Source organism: Parasteatoda tepidariorum, chromosome 8, assembly GCF_043381705.1.
Source record: "Parasteatoda tepidariorum isolate YZ-2023 chromosome 8, CAS_Ptep_4.0, whole genome shotgun sequence".
Classification (NCBI taxonomy): Eukaryota; Metazoa; Arthropoda; class Arachnida; order Araneae; family Theridiidae; genus Parasteatoda; species Parasteatoda tepidariorum.
This window is the reverse complement of record NC_092211.1, coordinates 64,950,382-64,974,611: the sequence shown is the minus strand read 5'-3', so window position 1 is coordinate 64,974,611 and position 24,230 is coordinate 64,950,382. Positions and strand designations below refer to the sequence as shown.

The 24,230-nt window shown below is 28.1% G+C and overlaps 2 protein-coding genes across 4 annotated transcripts; one reads left to right on the top strand and one right to left on the bottom strand.

Moving 5' to 3' along the window:
- Positions 1 to 2,288: 2,288 nt before the first annotated feature.
- On the bottom strand, positions 2,289 to 9,789 carry LOC107438691 (uncharacterized). The gene is made up of 2 exons (XM_016051054.3): positions 9,584 to 9,789; positions 2,289 to 5,776 (listed from the first exon to the last, which is right to left on the bottom strand). Exon 2 carries the CDS (start codon positions 5,544 to 5,546, stop codon positions 2,502 to 2,504), a length of 3,045 nt encoding a protein of 1,014 aa, XP_015906540.2. The 5' UTR covers positions 5,547 to 5,776; positions 9,584 to 9,789; the 3' UTR covers positions 2,289 to 2,501.
- A 90-nt stretch (positions 9,790 to 9,879) lies between these two features.
- LOC107438597 (sperm-associated antigen 7 homolog) lies at positions 9,880 to 22,526 on the top strand. Of its 3 annotated transcripts, none has more exons than XM_016050952.3 (7): positions 9,880 to 10,110; positions 12,702 to 12,769; positions 15,373 to 15,461; positions 16,870 to 16,954; positions 18,094 to 18,183; positions 19,453 to 19,609; positions 22,099 to 22,526. In XM_016050952.3, the coding sequence occupies exons 1-7, from the start codon at positions 10,032 to 10,034 to the stop codon at positions 22,215 to 22,217; spliced, it is 687 nt and encodes a 228-aa protein (XP_015906438.1). In that variant the 5' UTR covers positions 9,880 to 10,031; the 3' UTR covers positions 22,218 to 22,526. The 3 variants fall into 3 exon arrangements, with proteins under 3 accessions (XP_015906438.1, XP_042899584.1, XP_071040234.1); XM_043043650.2 differs by lacking the exon at positions 22,099 to 22,526 and adding an exon at positions 20,570 to 20,846 and having other exon boundaries at positions 9,897 to 10,110; XM_071184133.1 differs by having other exon boundaries at positions 10,092 to 10,618.
- Positions 22,527 to 24,230: the final 1,704 nt, after the last annotated feature.

The window sequence follows — 24,230 nt, the reverse complement described above, 5'->3', positions numbered from 1 at the left end:
GTATAACCAAAACTGTTATGCTCTGCATCTTTATAATTATAGATTTAAAAAACAAAGTAAAGAAAGAGTTGAAGCAATAAAATAGCTGAAAAAAATACAAAAGCAATTATATTTTTTTTTCCTGCAGAATACATTCTAATGATACTTTTCTTGTTCATCCGAAAGGAAAGAAATACTCCTGATTTTTCTGTTCTCATTTCGGAATAAAAAAAAATCGCCANGCAATAAAATAGCTGAAAAAAATACAAAAGCAATTATATTTTTTTTCCTGCAGAATACATTCTAATGATACTTTTCTTGTTCATCGGAAAGGAAAGAAATACTCCTGATTTTTCTGTTCTCATTTCGGAATAAAAAAATTTCGCCAAAGACTGGCTTGCTTCAGCTAGAATTTTAAATTGATAAAATAAAAAAAATAAGTAATAACAAAAATTCTGAATTCACAGAAGTTTAAAATATAATTTACTCTAGAAATGTTTTTTCTTTCATTTTTTGAAAGAACACCCTAATTTTTAAAGAACACCATAAAAACATTTTATATTTTAATCAAATATGACTGTGAGTGGGGATTTTGTTACAAATTCAGATATTCCGAATACCATTAAATTGGGGAGAGGGGATTAGATGTATATTGTATTGTGCACAGTAGAATAAAATTTACATGGGTCACTTCACATACTAAAAGACATTTTCAGATAAAATATTAAAGGAAATAATTTAGACAATAATTATGTCCAAAAAAAAAATATTATTTTAGAAATTTTTTTTGTTGGAATTTTTAAAACGTTATAAATAAACTTAATTATAATACAGAAATAAACATTTTAACAAATTTTAAGCTAGTTTTTTGATAATATCTTTAATTAACGAGAGCCAATAATTGTTAAGAACAGAACATTCAATTTTCAGCCAAATTTTGAAATGCCTTTATGAAAATAAAAAACAAATTAAATTTTTTTCAAATGCATTCTGTAACTGTTCAACTTCATTAATCTAAACAATTCATTTCATTAAGTCAATAGCTGCTTCATTGAGCAATTATATATATATATATATATNTTGATAGTCAAACGGGATATTCTTCAAGTTTTGCAACATGACAAGAAATTGGGACATGATAAATGCTATGCAATAACCCAAAGATAGACAAATGAATAACTACAAATTTTGCTCCCAAGCTTGGAACTACAAATTTCCGAGTTTGGTGAAAAAATAGGTAGGTGACATTATGAATCATGTAATGATAATACAGTGTAAAACACTAATTTTTCAAGATTGAAAAAAAAAAAAAATGCGAGAAGCTGTGAGTGAGTATTAAACATTTATTTATTCTGTAATCTTTAAATAAGGCGATTTTCAAGTGAGAATGGTTTTGTAAGCTTTTCTGATGTTTTGAAATATTGTTTCGTTAAAATAATAAACAAATAATCAAGTTTTGGAACACAAGATAATCATAATACATTCACTGCAATGGCCCATATATAGAAAAAAGTGTTTTTAAAATATATATATGGCCCATATATATATTTTAAAAACACTGAATTTTCAAGATTTGAAAACATTGTGACTAGATGTGAGTATAATACATTAACTTATTCTGTTAAGTTTTTTAATAAGGTGGATTTTAAGAAGAAACCGTTTTTTTAGGGTTTTCTGGATTTTCTAAGTAACTGTCTCAAACAGTTGTAGAAATATCTTGATGAAATATTTGTTAAAAAATATACATAGATTTATATAAAGTTCTCCCAGTTTAACCTACACAATGTGTGTTGCCAGTTTTTATTAAACTGTAAATTTATGTAATACTGATACCCTGCATCATTTCAGGGTGGCCACCCACCAGAGAAATTGCCAAGACTAAAATTAATACAATTTTAGCAATCATTTAAAAAATAACCCATATATAAATACATAATTATCATTACAAATTTATACCTTAATGCTGAAGAACTTTTTTTAATTAAAATTATTACTTAACGTTAAAATTGCTCATTGTTCCAAACCTGAAATTTTCATGATTATGGAACAAAAACATTTTTTATGATTTCACAAATTTTCATTATTAATTTTATTACAGGCTCTTGATAGGTCCAAATTGAAAAACATTTATTTTCCTTATGTTTTAAGATATAAGGAAACTGAAATTATTTTAATAATTTCAGTTTCCTTGCTATTTTAATAAATTATTCATTTATTAAAATAACACCAATGACAAAAAATTAAAAAAATAATAAAAGTGAGACTGGATTAAGTTTTAAAAGATACAGTTTCATACATAAAATGCCAAATAATAAATCGAAACACTTTATTGTGTGACATATTTACTGAAATGAATATGACAAACAATATTGCTAATTGCTGGTATTCCAAAAAATTAGATCTAAGAGTAAATTTCCCTCAGAATTCTAGGTTTTCCCTGTTTCAAGAGTGAGTAGCCACCCTGCAATTAATAAAGCAACTCAAAACAAAACTTTTTTTTTCTTTTCTTAACTAAAGAAACTTTACCAAACATAATTTGTTGTAGGGTTGTCTAACAATGTCTTTCTTTCTAGCAATGTCTTTCTTGGTAACAATGTCTTTCTTTGCATACCATAAGTATGTTCACTGCCCCCACCTCTGTTATCTTCAGAAGGATAGTCTAACAATGCATTTCTTGGATATGGGTGAGCTTTCAAATCTGTATTATCCCTGACTTGGTTTACACATGGGGATTTTAACAAAACTTTTCTTTCCTTTTCAAAGGAATTTACTCCTAAAGTCTCATTGTTAACAACTGGATTTGTTGTAGGAGTTCCTAATAATGCAGGTCTCTGAAAATCAGAAGAATGGTATACTTTATTTTTCAATACTTGATTTACAGTTGGGGTGGTTAACAATGCTCTCCCTTGTTTTCCAAAAGAATGCATTCCTAATTCTTTTTCCCCATTCACATAAAATTCTGGAATTTGTAACATTGCACCCCTTTGATAATCAGAAGGATATGCTTCCAGATCCTCATTATTAGTTGCATAACTTGTATTGGGGTTTTTCAATAAGGGCTTCTTTTGCTTATCAGAAGATGTAGCTTCGAAAATCTCAACATCTGCAACATAACTTGTATTAGGGGTTTTCAATAAGGGTTTCCTTTGCTTATCAGAAGATGTAGCTTCGAAAACCTCAACATCTGCAACATAACTTGAATTATGGTTTTTCAATAATGGTTTTCTCTGTTTATCAAAAGGGTTTTTCAACAATGTTTTTCTTTCCTTAGTAAAAGAATTAGTTCTCAAATCTTCATCATCTACACCATAACTAGTACCAGGTTTTCTTAATAATGTCATTCTTTGCTTATCAAAAGAATTCACATCTAAATCCTCATCACCAACAGGATACCTTGCACCAGGGTCTTTCAATAATGTCTTTCTTGGCTTCTCAAAATCTTCATAGCCTGCACCAGGATTTTTTAATAATGTCTTTCTTTGTTTATCAAAAGGGTAAGTTTCCAAATCATCCTCATTATCTACAACACTATTTTCACCTGGTTTCCTTAATAGTGTTTTTCCTTGCTTTCCAAAAAGGTAGGCTTCCAAATTCTCATCTTCTTTAACATAACTTGTATTAGGACTTTGTAATAAGGTTTTCCTTTGCATATCAAAATGGGATTCTTCCCCAAGTGGAGAGCTCGGCAGAGCTTTTAATGATTCCACTTGGTAATCAACAGGATATACTCCTTGTTCATTAGTTGTAGGAAATTTTGAAAATGTGCTTTGTTGATAATCGAAGGAATATTCTTTAAATTTCTTACTTTCCATATTCTGATTTATGATAGGGGACAAATTTCTTGGATAAATAAAAGGATGAGTTTCATACTCATAACATTCGGAGGGAGTTTCTAACAACACATCTCTTGGATAATTGAATGAATGTATTTCTACCATCTCAGTTTCAATTACTTTATCAGTTGCAGGAGTTTCTAATAATGCATTTCTTTGATAATCAAAAGGGTGTACTCCGATGTAATTATTATCCATAGTTTGATCTTCCATAGGAGTTTCTAATAGAGTACTTTTCAGACCACTAAAATAACGTGCATTAAATTTTTCATTTTTGATAATGGTAGGAGTTTCTAACAAAGCAGTTTTTTGATAGTCAAACGGGTGAACACCCAATACCTTACCATTAGGGTCTTCAATAAGACCAGGTGTTTGTAATAATGGCCTTCTTTCTGTATCAAAAGGATGTAATTTTATTTCTTTATTTTTAACAGTTTGATTTTCAGCAGGAATTTTTAACAATGTCCTCCTCTGTTTATCAACATTGCCTCTGCTTAGTTTCAAATTTTTTCTAGTGCTATTTACAAAAGGACTGGTCAAGGAACATCTTTGATAATCAGAAGAACTAGTCATACTTTTATTTTCTGCAGGGGTTTCTAATAATGCTACATATTTCTTACGCCTTGATCGATTCTTCCTCCTTTTTCTAATATCTTTATCTTTCTTAGGAGTTCCTAATAATGCCTTACTACCTATAATTTCTGAAGGGGTTTGCAACAAAGCCTTTCTCTTCATACTAAAAGGATGCAATCCTAATTTTTTAGTTTCTACGATAGGATTTGCCTCAGGAGTTTTTAATAATGCCCTTTTTCTCTTTTTGAAAGAATGCAATTCCTCATTTTTCTCAAATGTATTAGCTACATTAGATTTCATATTTGTATGCCTACTGTAATCAAAAGAGTGTGTTTCTAAATTTTTATTTTTCCTAACTTCATGACCCGCAGAAGCATCTAAAAATACTTTCTCTTTCTTAATGAAAGCTTGTCTTCTAAATTTTCTTGTTTTACTGACACTATTTACTGAAGAGATATCTAATGATGCTTTCCTTTTCTTACAGAAAACATTTTGCTTTTGCTGAACTTGTGTTTTTGTTGAATTTTTTTTCTGAAAATGGTATTTTCCCCAACTATGATTTTTTCCCTGCGTGTTATTCTTCTTACCAGTAAGATTTCTTTCGAAGCATTTTTCATGAGAAAAATTATTTTTACTAATTTCATTTGAAGGGGTTTCTAATACTTCCTTCTTTACCTCATTAAAAGGATGCTGTTCTTGCTTAACATGAGCTCCTGTAGAATTTTCTGTGTGGAGACTTTTTTCATAGGCATAATTCCTTTCAGAAATAAAATTTCTTTCAGCACTTTTTTCCCGAAAATGATAATTTTTCTGACTTTGATTTTTGGCAAGACCATTCTCCCTAATACAACTTTCTTCTTGAATATCATTTTTCTTCTGAGTATGATTTTTTTCAAACTTTTCAACCTGAGTATAACTATTTTTTTGAATTTTACTTTTCACTAAATTTTTTTTTGGAGTATGACTTTTCTCATGAGAAATCAGTAAATGCCTAAAATGCCTGGGAAAACGAAGGTTGCAAAACTTGCATTTTAAACTACATTTTAAAAGCTTTTGAGTCGAAGACTCTTTAGTAGACTTTTTAATGTTTGTTTTTTTATGAGGAGAACCAGTAAAAGAAGTTATCGAAGTGTCATAGACTTTGGCTTTTTTAGAATCCATTTTGATAATTGAGGTACAAAACTGTTAACTTAAAAGTTATTTTAAAATATTTGGTATTTTGGCAATTTCTTTAACAAATTTGAAATTGATGTGACTTTACAGAAAAGTTAATAACTGGAATGCTTGTACAAAGTCAGATTTTGCTTATATCCTGTTGTTTCATTTTTATCTGATAATGACTGGTATAACTAAGACTAGTAGACTTGTCATATTTTTTTTATTGTAATTATCTGAAAGTAAGAAAAAAAACTTTGTGAAATAAAAGTAAATATACCAATACTGATTAATAAATACAATAGATTCTTAAAAAAGATTTTTTATTCTAACTATAGTCATATGTTCAAGCACCACTTAGGCACAATTGTGTTCAAGCACAATTGATTTATGCTGACTATATATTAAGGGTTTTTGTAAATTGATCATTTAGATTAAACTTTTTATGTGGTTTAAGATATACAACAACTTAAGATGAGATAGATGCAAATCAATATTATATATCTACATACATATATAAAGTAACAGTTTAGAAAAAATATTGAAATTTCTGTTTTTGTAATGAAATGCACAAACTTAAAAGATTTTGCACAAAATTACCCAAAGATAATATCGGTAATAATAAAATTAATTTTTAGAAACTTCTTTTATTATTATTATTGAATTGTAATAGAGATAAAAAAAAATCAAAATTTTATATAATATTGTACAAAAAAATCAGCAGAGTTAAATAAGAAAGGTCATACATTTTTACTCTTCAAATAAAAATAAATATTGTTATACGCTTAAGAGACAGATAAAAACTTAATTTATTTTAAATGTTTTTCATTTTGCTTTAAATAAAATAAAATAGAGCATAAAATTAACTTATATAGAAGACTAATTTCCTTTTTTTTTCTCAAACTTTTTTCTGTAAGCATTCATTAGTTTCAAAAAGTGATGTTTATATTTGAATGTTTTTTTATTAGCTTTAAAAGGTTATGAGTACACTATCATTATGAATTTCTTTCTTCCTCAGTTATTTATTTTTGAATCAACCACAGTTTTGTGAAAAACATTGCAATTATTCAAAGATGATAGGTAATATATTGTATAGATGACACTATTATATTGTATAGTCTTTTTTTATGCATGTCTTTTTTTAATATTATTTTCCTTTCTATTTCAGGGAATTGTAAAAAAATTGCTCAACTCTAATTAACACATATCTTAGTTTAACAATTTAAACATGAACTCTACATATGTGCAAGTATTTTTATAAACTAAATGAATAAAGTACAGGTAAGAAGAATTTTTTGTGGGGAAAGGGAATGTGAAGAAACAAATTGTAAAACTAATATTTCTTGACCACTTCTGATAATGATTGCTTGAATTGTGACGAATTTTTAATGTATAATTTATTATTGCATAATGCATAGTAACTAACACCTATCGTTTCTCAAAAGCTCAATGGAACTCAGACATCTAATAGTGAAGAATTGCCACAATCTTAGTTATAGGTATATTTCAAGAGATATTTCATATTACGAATTAAATTTGGAATGATTTATTAGTAATCCATCCCTAAGATTTCTAGGTTCAGGAAGCATTATAAAACTTTGACACTTTTCTAAAAATTGTGAAATTTGGTGTTTCTTTTTGCTTTTTTTAAGTGCTTTTTAATAGAATTTTTTTCTTTTTCAACAATTTAAAAAATGTAGGTGATCATTTTATTATTTTAAGGTTTTTAAAATGAATTTTAGGCTGCAAAATATAAAAAATTATGAAGTAAACAAAAATGTTATTAAGTATTTCGGCAGTCTGATAGCAGCTTTCACAAACTTAAAAAGGCCACAAAATTTTATTCCTAAAAAATTTACAGCTAATCAGTTTACAAATACAACTACAATGAACGGTGGAATAACTCTAGTCAGACAAGTGAAAACTGAGGATGTTATATATCATGAGTGCACAAAAATACCATAAATATTTACTCATAACTAGACTGATTTTGACAAAAAATTTTATACTTTCTAAGAATTAGAAAATGAATGTAATAATTTATAATAACTCAACTATTACTTGATTAAAAGCTTCATTTGCTTCAAAAATATACAAAGTGGAGATAACAGTCGACACTTTCACATGCTAAAAAATGGATGCCTATTTTTGAACGCTTGAATTATGTGGACTGTTATTTATAATTGATTTATTTCAAAAATATAAAAATGGAGATAATAGCCAACGCGTTTCACATGCTCAAAAATGGACGCCTATTTTTGAACAATTGAATATCTTGACTGTTATTTATAATTTGTATATTTTTGAAACAAATGAAGTTTTTATTCAAGTAATATCTTACCACTTCAGTTTCTTGGGATTATTTACTTAGTTTTTTAGGTTATTGCATTCATAAAAGTATACTATTTAAAATAATTCACAATGGTTGAAAAAAACATTCATAGCTGATATCTATTTCTGAACATCCATTTTTGTAAAATAACACCCACATCTAGTTAATTGTAAAATCTATGAGTTTTAATTCACAAAACAAAACTCTAAAAACAACTAAGAGTTTGCGAAAAAAGAAAGAAAAAAAAACGGATAAAATTTTCAAACTGGGGTAGTATGAATGAATTCAGAATAATTATATAAAGAGTGTGAAAAGATTCATTATAAAGATTGTGAATGCATCTTTTCAACTCACTAAATGAGTGTTTTAAGCAGATTTCTGCATGAGGGTCCCACACTGTTGATAAACAATGTGAAGTAGGTAATCAAAATTCCACAAACTTTTAAACTATAGATCATGAACACCTAACAATACCTTTTCGTTCATTCAAAGGTAACTTCTGGATGATTTAATTTGGTCACATTAAAAAAAAAAGAAATAAATGCTTAAACATTTTCCTCAAAACTTTCGCTAGATCAAAATTATTCTTTGTCAAAAGAAGCATTTTATTCTAAAATTGGAAAAAATTTTTAACTCCTACTTTTGAAATGATTCTAAGGAACCATAAAAAGGAAAACGTTGATTGTTATATTGTAATGAATAGTTCAGTGCAGACTAAAAAGAGTGTTAAATTGATATTGTGTCTATGGAATAGATAACAGCGCTTAATGTGTCAGTCCCGACAATGTGCTAGTGCAAACTGCAAAGAGTGTGAAATTAATATTGCGCCTAGGGAATAGATAATGGAGCTTTACCTGTCAGTCACAACAATAAAACGATAACAATTGTAACTGATTGGGGGATATTTCTGTATTGTGATCTGTCTCGCCAACTACAATCGCCCAAATGCAAAATAGATTTCAAACTTGCAAAAGCATGTAGGTAGATGTTTGTCCGGGGGTGGCTACAAGTTATACCTTTCGAGTTGATCCCTTTCTGTGATTTTTTTTTAAGTTTCTTGCGGGCCACTTGACCAAGACTTGGCGATTATTCTGCCACAGATTGCGATACAGAGATCTTCCCATTGATTGAGTATAGACGGTATTTCAGAGTCATGAAGCAACTCAAGCCATTTTTTTTTTTTTAAATTGCACAAACTTTTGGATAAAAAGTACTAATTCGTCAGTGCTAGTGGTATGATTAACTAAAATAGACACTTTAAACTATTGTATTACGTGTATTATAAAGTCCTTAAAGGTGACAAACCCCTCATATTTATCTATGGAAAAATAATGTGAGCCATTTTAATTTTTAATAAATAAGCAAGAAAATAAAGTTAGAATTCCTTTATTTATTAGTAGAAAATATAGTTAGTTGAGGGACTTTAATAAGTTTCGATTAAAGTGTAGAATCGGGAGACTATTGATATTTGGTGATATGAAAATATGACTATGTATAATTTTACGATAATAAACCAAGAATCAGGTGACGGTAAATAGAAATTATGGTAACCCGATGCTGACGTCATTAAAAGCAGAGACAGCAAGAAAAAAAAATATAATGGTATGGTAACGGGACATTTAAACCAAAGTTTCAACTTTTAGAGTAAATATTCTTAGGTTTTTTGAGTTTTATAAGAAATTCAGATGCATTAAACAAGAACATATCTTACCGGAAAACAATTCTTTTTTCATTCCAGGAACAGAATATTCTTTGGAGTTAATGATGGAACCAACAAGATCCATGACTAAGTTTCTTTGAAATATAACAATCAATGACTACTATAAATCTATTTTATGAACATAACTTCTTTTTCATAAGCATAGCCACAAGCACATTAATTCTGTATTTGTTTTGAGAATTATTGAATTGCTTTAGACTGCTTATTTCTGTCCAATTCGATATGCTTCTTTAATTTTTACGACTGATGCGAACTCGCAAAAGCAGGCGATTATTTTAATGGGAAATAACCAAATCCGCAACCGTACCATTAACTTATAAAAATAGAAATGTCAACAATAGAACAAAGTGGTCCATTGCGAAAAAAATATCAAACTTTTTAATATCAACGGAAAATAACTTTTAATCGGTTGTAATTGTCAGCAAATTTAAACGAAAATATGGACTTACTGGGTTCTATTTTAAATTCTATGGAGAAGCCACCTTCAGCCTCTACCGAAAGAAATAAAATGATGCAAAGTGTGTTTTGCTTTTAATTTGTTAACAATAAAAATTATTTTCCACGCATTTTTAATTTTCATTAAATAAAAATTCGTCAAACTTTATATAAAATATCTTTTGGGAATTATCTACTATTCATTAAAAATCAATTAAGGTTTCTCATGAGAAAAATATAAATTTTCTTCTGAAGTGTAATTTGTAAGCAATTGCGCGTTTAATATTTAAAATTCAGTAATGTCCGAATAATGTAATTGTAACTACGAAACGGAAATATCCCCCGTGAAATTAAAAGCAAAGTTCATGGGTAGAGAATTATTTTAACTTAAATGTGCAATATTGTTGATTGACAAGCTCTCTGTAAGAACTTCAATCTTTGCGAAATCTGCAAGTGCAACCCTCTGACTAAAGTAGTTATTTTGAAAAAACAATGTATAAAAATTTCCTGAACAAGGATTTTATCACTGATTAAAGGGAATTTATTTAAATAAAAGACTCAAAATTAATGTATTTGAAGTTACCTTCGCAGGTAGGATTTCTTCCCTGAGATTTTTCTTATACTGAGACAAAATTTCTTTTACAATTTATTAATTAAGAGAAAAAAGATAGGAGAAGAATAACAATATAACATATTAAGCAATTAAATAATTACCTAAATAGTACAACTTAGAACATTTAAAAATATGGATGAGTTTTCATGCAAGTTTCTGCCTTCATATATCAGTTTTTATTTTAGGGTAAACAAAGCAATTTCCTTAAAATAACTAAATTGAATAAAAATACATGTCTTCTATAAATACTTAAAACTACCCCTCTATATATTAATTTTAACATTCTTATTTAGATTTCAAGTAAACTAAAAACTATTACACTTTTCTTACTTTTCAATAAAATTGTGTAGAGCTCAGCCATATAAATAAATTGCATACGAAGTGAAACCTAATTTTGATAGCCATGAACATTAACTCTTTAATTTAATATATAAAATATATATATATTATTCCCAATTATTCTTTTAAATACATTCAAGATACATTTATTTCAGAACATTTTTATTTCTAAAACAATATTTACAAATGTTTTTTTTAATGAAATATGTACTAGTTTTAGAACTATACCCCACTCTGAGATAAAGTGGGTAAATCAAAGCATGTTCTTTTGAATGCATTGTAAGAAAACAATAAAATGAAATTGATAAGTTATGTTTCATATTTAATCTACATGAATCGAATGTGCATGAAAGGCATCTACATTTTTGCCGGAAGTCAACAAAACTTGGTAATGATTTCAGCATAGATTACGATATAAAAATATTCCCAATGTAGTTATAGGAACACTTTTTTTAAAAATAATAATCAGTTTGTAGTTTTAAAACAAACATTTGCATGGGAGAAGATTTTTCCATAACGTAATCTAACATATCAACTACAATCATGGAATGGATTTTAAACTTACAATTTAAAAAAAAAATAATAACAGGCAGAAGTTTGCTTGTGTGTGGCTACAAGTTATACCCTTCGTGTTGGTCCACTTCTGTGATTTTTTTTATTTTGATTTTCTCACAGACGGCTGCTCAGAAATTGTTAATTATCTTCCCTGGGAAGCTGACTTCATTTCTTTTCAACAGATTTGGAGTTCCTACCCTCAAAATATAAGGGGTAGTGGCAGTTTGGTCATTAGAGTGGTCCAGTGTTTAAACTCTTAATGTTAAAAATACTTTTTGCGGATTTTGCTATATCTCAAGAACTTTTTATTAAGCGAATTGAAACATTTTTGCATACAATTTCAAAATTCTTTTATCCCAAGATAATTCCCAGCAAAAAATAATTTTTATTAATTATTTTTTTTAATAATGTTGAAAAAATTTGGGATTGTGAGGCATAAAATTTTTTAAAGTATGTCATTTTAATTTGCAAAATACAAAATTGGATGAATATATAGTTTTAAAAAATATTGTAGATTTAAAATTTGATTTCTCAGGAACTATTTGCCTCATTTTACTCAAATTTGGTACTTTGAAGTTTAAAATTAAGTACTTCAAAGTGATGTGAAAAAATTTATACCTTACAATTTAAAATTTTTTTGACTATTATTTAATAAAATTTTTATTATTATTATTTATCTGTTATTTAATAATTATTAAAAATTATTTTTTGTATGGAATGATCATTCGGCAAATGTTATTTACAAATGTGAGCAAAATTTTTCAGTTGTTTTAAAAAGTTTGCTTAGATTTGTTTATTTTTTTGCGCTCTGTATATGTATGGTTGTTATAAAGGAAAGTGTGCCTTAATGGAAGGCATACTAAGGAACTTCTTAAATAATCTAAAATGTTTTCGGAAACAATTTTATAATTATGAAGCCACAAAAGAGTGTCTGAAATATTTTTTTAGAAAATCCCATGCCCATAAATGACTATGTTGACTTGCCCTTCGTTGTCAAGATGCATACATTCTGGTCAGTACAGAGATTCAGTACTCTTGAAAAATATTCAAGTCTATGCCAATTGTAGTATTTGCAATAGAAAGACAATTTTCTGCTATAGTAAATGTTCTATATAGTGTTGTCAAATTAATTATTTTTGTTTATTAGTGTTCTTTTATTTAATTTAGAACAAAAGAAAATAATGGAAAAACAACAAGCTGCTCAGAAGGCAAAGCTGAACAGTTTTAGAGAGAAGGTAAATTTGCTAATCTACTCTTTGCTATTGTAATATGTATTTCATGCTCTCATTAATTCTATTTTATTGCATTTTATTTTTTACTGTAAACTAATATACATTTTAATAGCTGAAAACTATACTCTAACACTCAAAGTTATTGCAGATGCACTGAAGTATGACAAATCTCAAAAAATTGAAAAGTAAGACAAATAAAAAGCCTCCCGTCAGATCCATATTTAATTGCAAAACAATCTGTTGGTAGGAGTCGATTAATTTCCATGATAATCCCCTTCATTCTCAAAATAGATTCAAAATATGATGAAGAAAAAGTTGGAAGAAGTTTATTACCAATAGTTTATTTTTAAATTGCAGAGTTTTCTCAGTACTTTATCCATATCTGTGTTTTTAAATATAAAAAAAAAAAAATGGCTCAGCTGCTTCTTGCATTGTCTAAAGCAGTGTTTCTTAACCTTTTTGATATAATGGACCCCTTTTAAAAAATTTTAAGAAGTCACGGACCACCCCCCTGTAAAAAACATCAATTATTAGAAAACATTTAATTTTATTATTTTAATAGTATGCTAAATTTTTAAAATTAAAATTTTTAATGTGAAGGTTGCGGCTGCTTTTCCTTAATTAATAAATTGAATTGGGGGATGGTTTTCGACAAAGCAATGTGCATATCATGTTCAACATTCAATCGATTGGGATGTTATGTTTTTATTGTCACAAGTGTGGAAAATCCCTCTTTGCAAAGATACACTGCAGCAAACGGAATTATAGCTGCCATAGCTCGCTTTACAAGCAATGGGTAGGCTTCCAAACGTTTTAAAAATTAGGAGTAGTCAACGGACCCCCAAAATATAACTCATGGACCCCTTAGGGGTTCTGGTTCATGAACCACAGGTTTAGAAACCCTGGTCTAAAGGGAGAAGGTGTTAAATAGGTTAGGAGTTGTACACTAAACCACTGGTTTAATGCAAACAAATTGTGTATGCTCTCTGAAATAAACAAAATACTACTTTGCTCATTTATAATAAAAGTTGTATCATAATGCAGGGTTTTTTTTTTTCATATCTGGAAGCAGATTTTTTTAAAAATCATATTAATGTTTTGTTTACTCTTAATTGTGTCACAGATTTGTTGGTATTTGGAATCAACAGGGTGGCCACCCACCTGGAAAACCTTGAAAATCTGGAATTATCAAGGAATTTTTTTTATACTGGAAAAAACCTGGAAATATCAAGGAAATTTGGATAAAACATGGAAAAATCAAGGAATTTTAAAGAAAAGCTGGAAATTTTTTCTTTTATCATTTTTTTAATTTCACCAATTTAAATTATTTACTAATTTTCTTAATTTAAATTATTTCATCCATTATACCCAGTTTTTTTAAACGGAAATGTATCACCAAACAGTTGAAATATCATCAACTTAGCGATACTTTGCTTGCATCAAAATTTGCTCCATTACAGCTCTGTTAAACTAGAATGCCACATAAAATTCTCCCACGGTTGCTAAACGAATGTAGAAATCTTTGACCGCTATGGGACTGTGCAATTTAGGAAAGATTCTGGTGGAGGTGGAAAAAGGGATTAGGATATTAGCTTCTGTTTTTAAATTCTGTCCTTGGGCTGAATCCATTTATGGCTCAAGTTTGTTCCGATGCTTTGGTGGTAATTTTTTTTTTCTATTTTGACAAAATGTTTTTGTATTTTTAACTTTATAAAATTCTCCAAAAATTAGTTGGTTATAATTTAATAATAATAGATTTTATATTGCACTCTTTTTCTGAAAGCTTTTCTACTCCCATTCAAAGAAATCTGTGAATTATTTTTTCTCAGCAAACCAACCAATCACACATTTTTTTACAATCGCTAACAGCAATGTTTGTCGACAAATCGTTACAATTGTTGCATTAATGCTAATTTTTTCTATTTCATTTTAACCTTTTATAACATATTTTAATTTTAAAAAAAAGTTTTTTTTATTTTAAGAATTAACTATATACTAATATTTAATTTTACTCTTTTGTTGGTCAATATATGATTTTTGATTCAAAATTTTGTACCAAAACATTAAAAAATAAATAAAAAATCTTGCCAAATTGTCAAAATAAATTATTTTTTTCAAGATGATATGTTAAAAAAATAACATTTTGAATAAAATATTTTATAATATAGACACTTTTCTTGTACACATCCTATACTTTATAAGAAAAAAGAAACAAAAACCTGGAAATTTTAAGATTTTTATCTGGAAAACCTGGAAAAATCAGGGAAATTTGAAATCTGATTTAAGTGGCCACCCTGATCAATTAAATTTTCTTAGGCTTCTTAGTTAATGAGTTGGGCTCTTCAATAGCAAAGCATTACATATTCAATTCACTTTCAGGTTAGCAAGTGCTCTTAGATCATGAAGCATTTTTTTTAAATAATAAACTATTCGAAGGGAATCTGATTCATTTTCTTTGTATGCATTTGAAATTGTTTTTTTTATATTTCTAGCAGAAACTATATTCTAGTTTTATTTGATAAGTGTAAATTGAATTTATTAATTCATTTTTAGTAAATAACTTATTTGAAATGTATTATTGTTTGAAAAATTTTTTCTTTGCATAGATAGAAAAAGAAATAAATGAATTTATTCAAGATTCCCAGAAACAAAAGCACAAGTTTGCACCGATGGACAAAGTATATCGTAATATTGTGTAGGTATAATTTTTTTAATTTATTTAACATATTTGCTAGTTTATTTACGTCTCATAAGAGCTGCACAATGGGCTATTGGTGATGGTCTGGGAAACATCCCTGAGGATGATCTGAAGGCATGTCTTAACAATTTTGATCTGCTACTGAGGGAATGGCATCCATGCTTCTGTAGCCAGCATACCTGCGGGTGAAGTCAAGCACTTAACAGTAGAACGGTTTAACGACAACCGATACTGCTCACCCTTGGTAGCATTCTACCTATCTGTTAAGATAAAATAGATCAGGTGTTAAAAATTTGCAGAAAGCTGGTCGCCAGAAAAACTTGGCAGATTAAGGATACCTAATAAAAATTATGAATATTATCTTGTCAGATATTAGTTATATAAAACCATTTATCTCAGGTACATAATATTATAAAAATAGAAATTCCTTTTGAACTAATGTTTTACTAAACATTGTTCTCTGTAAATTTAATATGCACAGATATAAATATATATATAAATTCAAAGTAATATCTCTAACTTTATATACAGGGTAGTTCAAAACTATGTGTCAAAAGCGTAAGAGGGTACAAAAATCAGCAGATTTTGTACTGGAATGTAGATGTAGAAATACAGAGTTTAAGTGCTAGCTGAGAAAGCAGTATTAATCAAAGTAATGTAAACAGTTAAACATAATAAATAATTAAACAGTTTACAATCAAATAATAGTTTACAGTATCTTCTTGAAAGAGCAGATAGGGCGAGCCGCCTTCCTAAAAGCGCTTAGGGGGAACACTGCATGGCATTGAAGAATTTATAGAATGAATCATTTTAATGTACAATTCGATTTTCATTTTTTAACATTCCAATTTTCTTGTCTGAGATTTTGTCATGATGTGAATTAAATAAGATATTATGCTACCATATATATTGGTGTATAAGTTGACCTATTTTTCTCAATAATTTTCATTGTGTTGTATTTTTTGAAATACTCTTGTATGAATTATTTTAACTTTTTTTATTCTTAATTTTATGAATTGAAATTAAAAGTATTGAGTCTAAAAAAAAACTTTATATGTATAGAAATATGATGAGAGAAAATGCAAGATTAAATGCATATAACATTTTAAAAATATTCCTTGAAAAGGTAAATTGTTGTAGAGTTATTCATATCTATCTCATTATTTATAATGCATCAATATTTCATGATCAATGGAATATCCGACTTAGTCTGTATGTGTCAACCTTTTTTTTTTTTTTGTAAAATTTTGGAGGTTTGAAAAGTAGGCTTATACACTGGTACATACGGTATTAACGTAAAAAACTAGATTTCTTAAGAATGGCTTCATATGTAATAGTTGTTGCATTTTCCTTATTAATGCGATATATTTTAAACTATTATAAATGTTAGAATTCTGTTTTACAGACATGATGTAGCTGATATTGCTGGTTTATGTGCCTTTGCTTTTGGTGAAGAAGAAGTCGATAGATATGTAATGATATTTAAAAAGGTAAATCGATACATCATATACCAGAAAATGTTTTTTATTTTTTCAAGCAGTTTATTTAAAGTTTGTATCTAAATTGTTGCTTTATCGTCAAACTTCTATTACTTGAACTAATTTTATAATTCTGTTAAAAAATAACAGCTTGAGAGTAAAAATTTCTTTTCCTTGTCTATGTTCATCACCATTTCTTTTATTCTGGTCATTTGTGAAAAGAAATTTTTGCCCCAGGATATCAAATTTCATTTTTGTAAGTCAATTTTTAAGCCAATTTAGTTAATACCAAAACAATGCAATCATGCAAACCTAGCAAGGTTGGCATAATTTTTAATGTTTAAGCACATTAAGAACATTTTTAAACTTGCTGAAAACTGATAAAAGAAATTCATCTAAAGCATGCATGTTCAAAATTTTACACATTTCTATCCAATACTTCTTAAAATATACAAATTTAAAGTAGCTAAAGCAGAAGAAAAAGAAAAAAACGAGCATAAAGCTTAAACAAAGTAATAAAATTACAGGAATTTAAATCCTATAGTTGTGGTTCTATAAACAAGAATCTTTTTCAGTTTCTCAATACCATTCATCATGTTGGTATTTAGACTGTTAGAAAGGCTCTTGTTTATAAAACCAAAACTATAGCATGCCCATTTCTGTACTTCATTTGTGCTTTATGCCCTTTGTATTTTTACTTTGGTCTACATAGCACGAAATATACCCTATCCATTTTAAAAAGTAGTATCCAAAGTAGCTACTTAGCTGTGAAATTTTTCAAAGATAAAACTGCATTGAAAGATTGATATGATGATGATTTTTGCTGCTTTTGAAATTCATTTTACTTTCAACTACTGTTATATAACTTTCACTCTAATTAAAATAAAAAGTTCCTATTTGCGACATTTAAAGCATGCAATTTTTCAAAACAAATAATAAAAGATAAATTTTTTGATTTTTGCGGTCCCTGTCCCCTTGAGTAATTAAACTGAGGCTTGTCCTAAACTAGTGAGTTATCTTGATTGTGGTTTAATATTAATAATAATTGATTTTTCATACTTATTGATTTAAGAAAGAGAATAATAAATAAAAAAATGTTCTTTTTTGGCTGAAATATTTTTTTCCCTTTAAAAATGTTTTTTTTTTTCTAGGAGCATGCACCATCTGATGAAGAATTAGCTGCATATCGTAAAGGGGTAGAATATGATCCCCAGAAGGCTAAAGAGCTTGCTTTGCAAAAGGTATTAATAACTGAATATAATTTGACTTTTAAATGAAAACTATGTTGTTGCTTTTTTATTTTGACACAAAGACAGGTCTAACTAACTAATGAGCAATTTTGATTTTCTCTCTATGTTAAAAAATTATAAGGACCACTGTTGCTGTTTCGAATGTACAATTTAATGTTATTTTGCAGCGTAGAAAATATGAGACTTTGAAATTATAAATTCCGAAGTTGTGTAGTAAAAAGAATGAGAAATTTGTTGGGTTAAAAAAAAAATAATAATAAGATTCTATTTTTTGCTCAAGATTGCAGATTTATTACTTTTTGAAATTAACAGTTACTGAATGAGCCATTTCTAATTGTAATTTTTTTTCTTTTTGAAATTCTTACTTGTTTGAAAGTTATAGCAATTTTAGGCTTTCTTTTTTTTTAAATTTTCCCTTTTTTTGCTTAAAATAATTATTATTTATCTATTGTGGAAAAACATGCATCTCTCTAGAGATATTCATTTCAGTTTATACTTGACTTGATGTCATAAGTAACAAAAATTGAACAAATAAAGTTTAAAAAAATAAGAGAAAGATGTTAGATGCTGCTAGATATAAATCACAACATTTATGTCAAAATTTTTATAAATATAAAGACTGGTGAGGTATTTATCTAAAATTTATAATAATTATATATTTACAAATTAAAAAAAAAAAGATTTTTCTTTTTTTTGGAAAATATTTATTATTGAAAAAAAAAACATTTATACCTAATCTTATACCGTTTGTGTCTGATGAGTGTTAAGCATGATCATGCGTGTGTATTGAATGGTTCTTATTTTTGTATTACATCAAACAATGTTTTAGTAAAATCTGTCCTGTAGCTCTGGAGATAATCAACTGTATGTAAAATTTCTCTTAAATTTGAACATCAGTGTAAATTCTTTTTCTGTGCAATAGTAACATATACAAAATCATCCTAATTTTGTTTTATTACTAAGTTATGTTTAAATTTAGAACTTTTATTAACTTACAATGAAATTTAATAAATTCATTGAACTTGGTAAAAATGTACTTGCATCTGATAAATTTAGCTAGATTTTAAGTTGTCGATTTTTCATTATCAAAATAAAATAATTATCATCAATATCATTTCATGTAGCCTACTTTTACTACTTTTTTATACTAGTGACTATTTGGATGGTTTTCATTTAATATAATTTAATTTTAGTATTTTTTATTTTTTTATTTCATGAGCAACTACTCTTGTTTGTTTATACTGTAATGAATCATTTCAGGAGAAAGAAAGACTCCAAGAACTTGAGGAAAGCAAAACAAGAAAGCAACAAGCTGGACCTGTAAATAATTATGCTGCTAAATATGAAAAATTAGTAGGCTCAGATGCTGGAATTGCTGCAGCAAAAATAGCCACCCCAAATAAACAATTTGGATTCGGTAAGGCTTTTTTAAAAATATATTTTTGTATTAGCTGTCATTCTGTAATAATAAATGTTGCACGCTTATATATTTTTATATATTAAAAAAAGAAAACATTTCCGTAAAATTGAGAGATCAAATTTTAAATTTTAGACTTGCTTTAAATTTGTTTTCAAATTTTGCAATTTGCAAAATAATATAAAATTTTTTAAAGTGATGAAAGAACTTTTTATTCCTTACAATTTAAAATCTTTAGACTTTAATAAAATGTATAATAATTATTAAAAATTATTTTTTGCATGGAATTATCTTTGGATAAAAGAATTTTTAAATTGTGTGCAAATTTTTTTTATTCACTTAAGAAATTCCCAAGACTAGACAAAATATGCAAAGCGTGAAATTAACATTTAGAGGTTCAAACTTATGATCACTCTCCTGACCCAACTATAAGTATAGTTAGTTCACCAAGAGTTGGAACTTCCACCTCCTTGGACCTAGAGTTCATTTCAGCGTGAGAGTAAGAAGAGAAACACCTCTGGGCTTGAAATTGAGACAACCCTTAATGTGTGCCAAACGCAAACAGTGAATTCCTTTTTGTTAGATAAATAAATGCTTCAAGTTTTTTTTTCCTATTTCAATTGATTAAATGACATAAAAAAAGGGTATAGGTTCGATCTTTGTCAGTTGTCTAAGAGGACGATCTCATGCATTCAACTTATGTAGGTGACGTCATGGTCTGCAGGGATTGGTTAGTTTCTTTTCATTCGCTGTTGGTCTTTCTCGCATGGATCATGACATCATCCGTTATCTGTTTAAAGAGTATTTAAGCTTCTGTTGAAGCCGATAATTTTGCATTCTTCCTTTTCATTACGTTACTCATTTATCACTTTGTTTGTGAGAGTATGATGCCTGCTTAATATGTTTTTAAAATTAATTGCTATAAAAACTTCGTTTTTTATTTGTTTTGTTGACAAACAGATACAATGATATTCTGCTATTATCTCGGATGTCATGGTTATGGGCCATGTTTTAGGCATAACCGGGATTCATATTCTACCGTCCTGAATATCAGATTTGCATTAGCCTGGATTTAGCCGAGTCATTGTCAACTTCAAATGGAGAAGCTTAAAGATGTTAATCAAAAGTTAAAAAAAAAAAGAGAGAGAGATTACATGTTGCCAGATATAAATCTTAACATTTATTGTGAAATTTTTAAAACTTAATCTTATGCAATGAAAACCGTTCCCTACTTGAATTGTTTTAAGTCTCGTCAAGGTATAAAATTACTTCTAATTTATTTATTCCACTTGAATCACACAATCTGTATTAAGTTACTTTTTTTCCAATTAGAGATAATTAATTTTCAAATCCAGGTAATCGTCTCTTTCGTTTCCATTAGCATCTTAACCAAATGTTCTTACATAAAGCTATGATAGTTATATATTTTAAAAACAATAAAAAAATTTTGTGGAAAATATGAAACAATGATGAATCAAGAAGCAATTACCAGGGCTGATGAACGAGTCATGAAAGGGTGTAGCTTCCTCAACTTATAAAAGATTATTGAATGTGTGCTTATAAAATAAAAATCTTGTGAGAAAAAATTTTCTATAGCAATGGATAAATAATCAATATTTAAAGCAAAAAGCTGGGGGGAAATATCGAATAAAAGCACTTAAAATTGCAATAACTTTCAAAGAAATTGGAATTTTAAAACAAAATTTATGTTATGTTTAGAAATAAAAATGGCTCTTTTCATGTCAAATTTTAACTCAGTAGTTTTATTTTAGAAAGCTACAAATTGATCAAATACGGGTTTTTTTCCTGCATGTTTAACGCTTAATAATTCTTGAAAGTTAAAGTTTTTATTCCACCTTATTCCCTATATTTTATTTCACACCACATTATAATTTCACATTTTTAAATCTTATAGTTTTTGCACAGCAAAGCATGATGTAACGTAAAAAAGAGGGTACAAAAATTTGTGAAAGAAGCATTCTAAATTGGAGTAACTTTTGAACAAATTTGAATTTAAAAAATAAGCTGAACTTAACAAAACTAACATAACAAAGTTCATAAACAAAACTAGACTTTTCAGTACGCAAATTTAAACTTTGTAATTTCCTTCCTGTGGTCTGCAAAGCAGCCTGTATGATATTTTTTATGTCAAGATTAACAATAATTAATTCTCTATTATTAATAATTTTATTCCATCGTATTCCTTATACATTTTCCTACAATTATTCGTAATTTCAAGTTTCTAAATCTAATATTTTTTCACAGCAAAACAAAATGTAATATTAAGCTGAATACCAACATCAGCCCTTGCAGTTTTTTAATAGAAAAAAATCCATTGAAAAACCTCTATTAATAATAAAAAATTTGTGAGCAACCTCATTCCATATATTTTGCTTTTTCAGTCTCTTTATTTTTATTCTCATGTGCAGTATATACACTATATCTTGAAGTGTTTTCTTTTTCTATTAAAAATATTTATTTTGTTTTAGTTAATAGTGAACAGAAAAAAGACAAGAGGTCAATCGAACAAACTTTAGCTGACATACAAGCAAAAAAGAAACTGAAAAAAAGTAATGAAGACAAAGAAACCCAAAACAAAGATGACTAGCTGCTTAATTATTCTCCTAAAGATCAATTAAACTTTTATTCTCTTGTTACATCATGTCTTAAGATGTAGATAGGACAACTATGCTGTTCCTTTCGAAAAAGTTCCAAATCGCATTAATTTTTTTGACTGTCGCCAAACTCATTGTAGATACAACATACTTACACCTTATTACACAGAGCAATTGAGATTTAGTGAGACTCTTGTATCCTGTACCTGATTGTATTAAATGTGACTGTTGAGACTTAATACAAATTGCTCACTGGAATGTTTGTGATGAAGGTTACAAATAAATTATTTATTGTGTTGTTATTCTGCAACTGTCGATTAAATTTGTGTGCCCTGTTATTTTTAGCTCTTATGAAATATGAAAATTAGATAAGCATCATAAAATGTTAATCTCGGAATATTTGAGCACTGGAGAGGCTTATAACTCAAAGTGTGCTTTTAACTATATATCTGTTTTAGCTGCTGATCAAAAGAAAAATATTTAAAATAAATACCTAAAAACCTTGACAATAAAAATATACTTTATTTGAAGGCTTAGAAAAGTATTTACTTTTAAAATAAAGCTGATTTGGGAAGTTGTGGATTTCTTTTTTCTAGTTGATGTGGTGCAGTGTGGTCTATGACCAAGAGTGATTGCACCAGACAGAGAGAAGGGGCTAACTACTCCATCCAGAAAAAAACAAGCCCTGTTACATAGTCAGGTCATTGAAAAAAAAAGAAATCATTAAAACTACAATATTTTTCTAATGTAATACAGACACGTGATTGCTGAAGAAGAAATTGACTAAAAATTTTTCCCCTTAATTTTTTAGTGCTTAATGTTTAATTTTGTTTTAAATAAAAAGTTAATAAATAAAATAATCATTTTTGTGCACAAAAGTAACATTTAAATTTAATGAGAAAAAGAAAAAATGTTTTGTTCAAGAAATTTTTTTCTCATAAAAGAACCTATACATTGAAAAAAATTTCATATTCCTCCTTTTTTGTACTTTACAGAAAAAATATTAAAACCTTGAAGTTTACAGTGATAATTGAAAAAAGATAGATGATAATACCACATGTATGTACAATGAAGTCGCAAATGTTAGAAAAGTTTTAATTAAATGTATGTTTTAGATTAAAATGTAATAAATAATGTCGTATTGAAAAAAGTCTCACATATTCGAAGTTTATCTGAAATTGTGTTCTTCTCTAACAAATCTGCGTAAAAAAAGGCTCTGGTAAGGGCAGGATGTATGTCTCAGTAACGAAATTTTGCGTAAGTAACGAAAATTTAAATTTTAGATTAGTAGAACTCTGAGCAGGGGCGTACGCAAGGGAGGGGGTTAGGGGTTTAACCCCTCCCCCCCCCCTTGAGCTCAGACAAAGTGAATTTACAAAATAATACAGACAAAAATAAAAATTTTAGTAGAAATTATGCGGGTTATTATTTTTTAAGACTATATATTTTTATTTGCCTTATGCCTACTTTTTTTTTCTCACGGTATTTCTCAGAATACTGATAAAACATTTACTATAATAGGGTTGTATTTTTGAAACCAAATTCACGTGATACTGTTACGGGCGAGCCCCGATCACTGGTTCCNCTAAGCTATTTCGTAAAGTTTTACATATTTTTGCATTATATTTATATTTGTTCAAAATTTGCTTATCGTTAAATTTTTAAAAAGCGTCTTTGCTTCAAATCCCCATAATAATTCAGCAAACTCATCTTCCAGGTTGATGTGCACGTTTTCAATTTGAGCAGAAAATGGCACAATAATTCAATCAGGGATGTCAATGTTTTCCAAATCAACAAAACACAGTTTAAAAGCGTCGCTCAATTTTTGAAGATTACCTGTATATATTTCCAAGTCTTCTTTTATTTCTAATTGTCACATATCTGAAAAATACTGATAATCCTTCGCGGAATCGACCCTTCCGGTTCGGAGCGACCCCCTGGCTCAGATCGACCCCCGCTTATGCTAAATAGACCCCTGGGGGTCTATATAGACCACTTTGGCGACC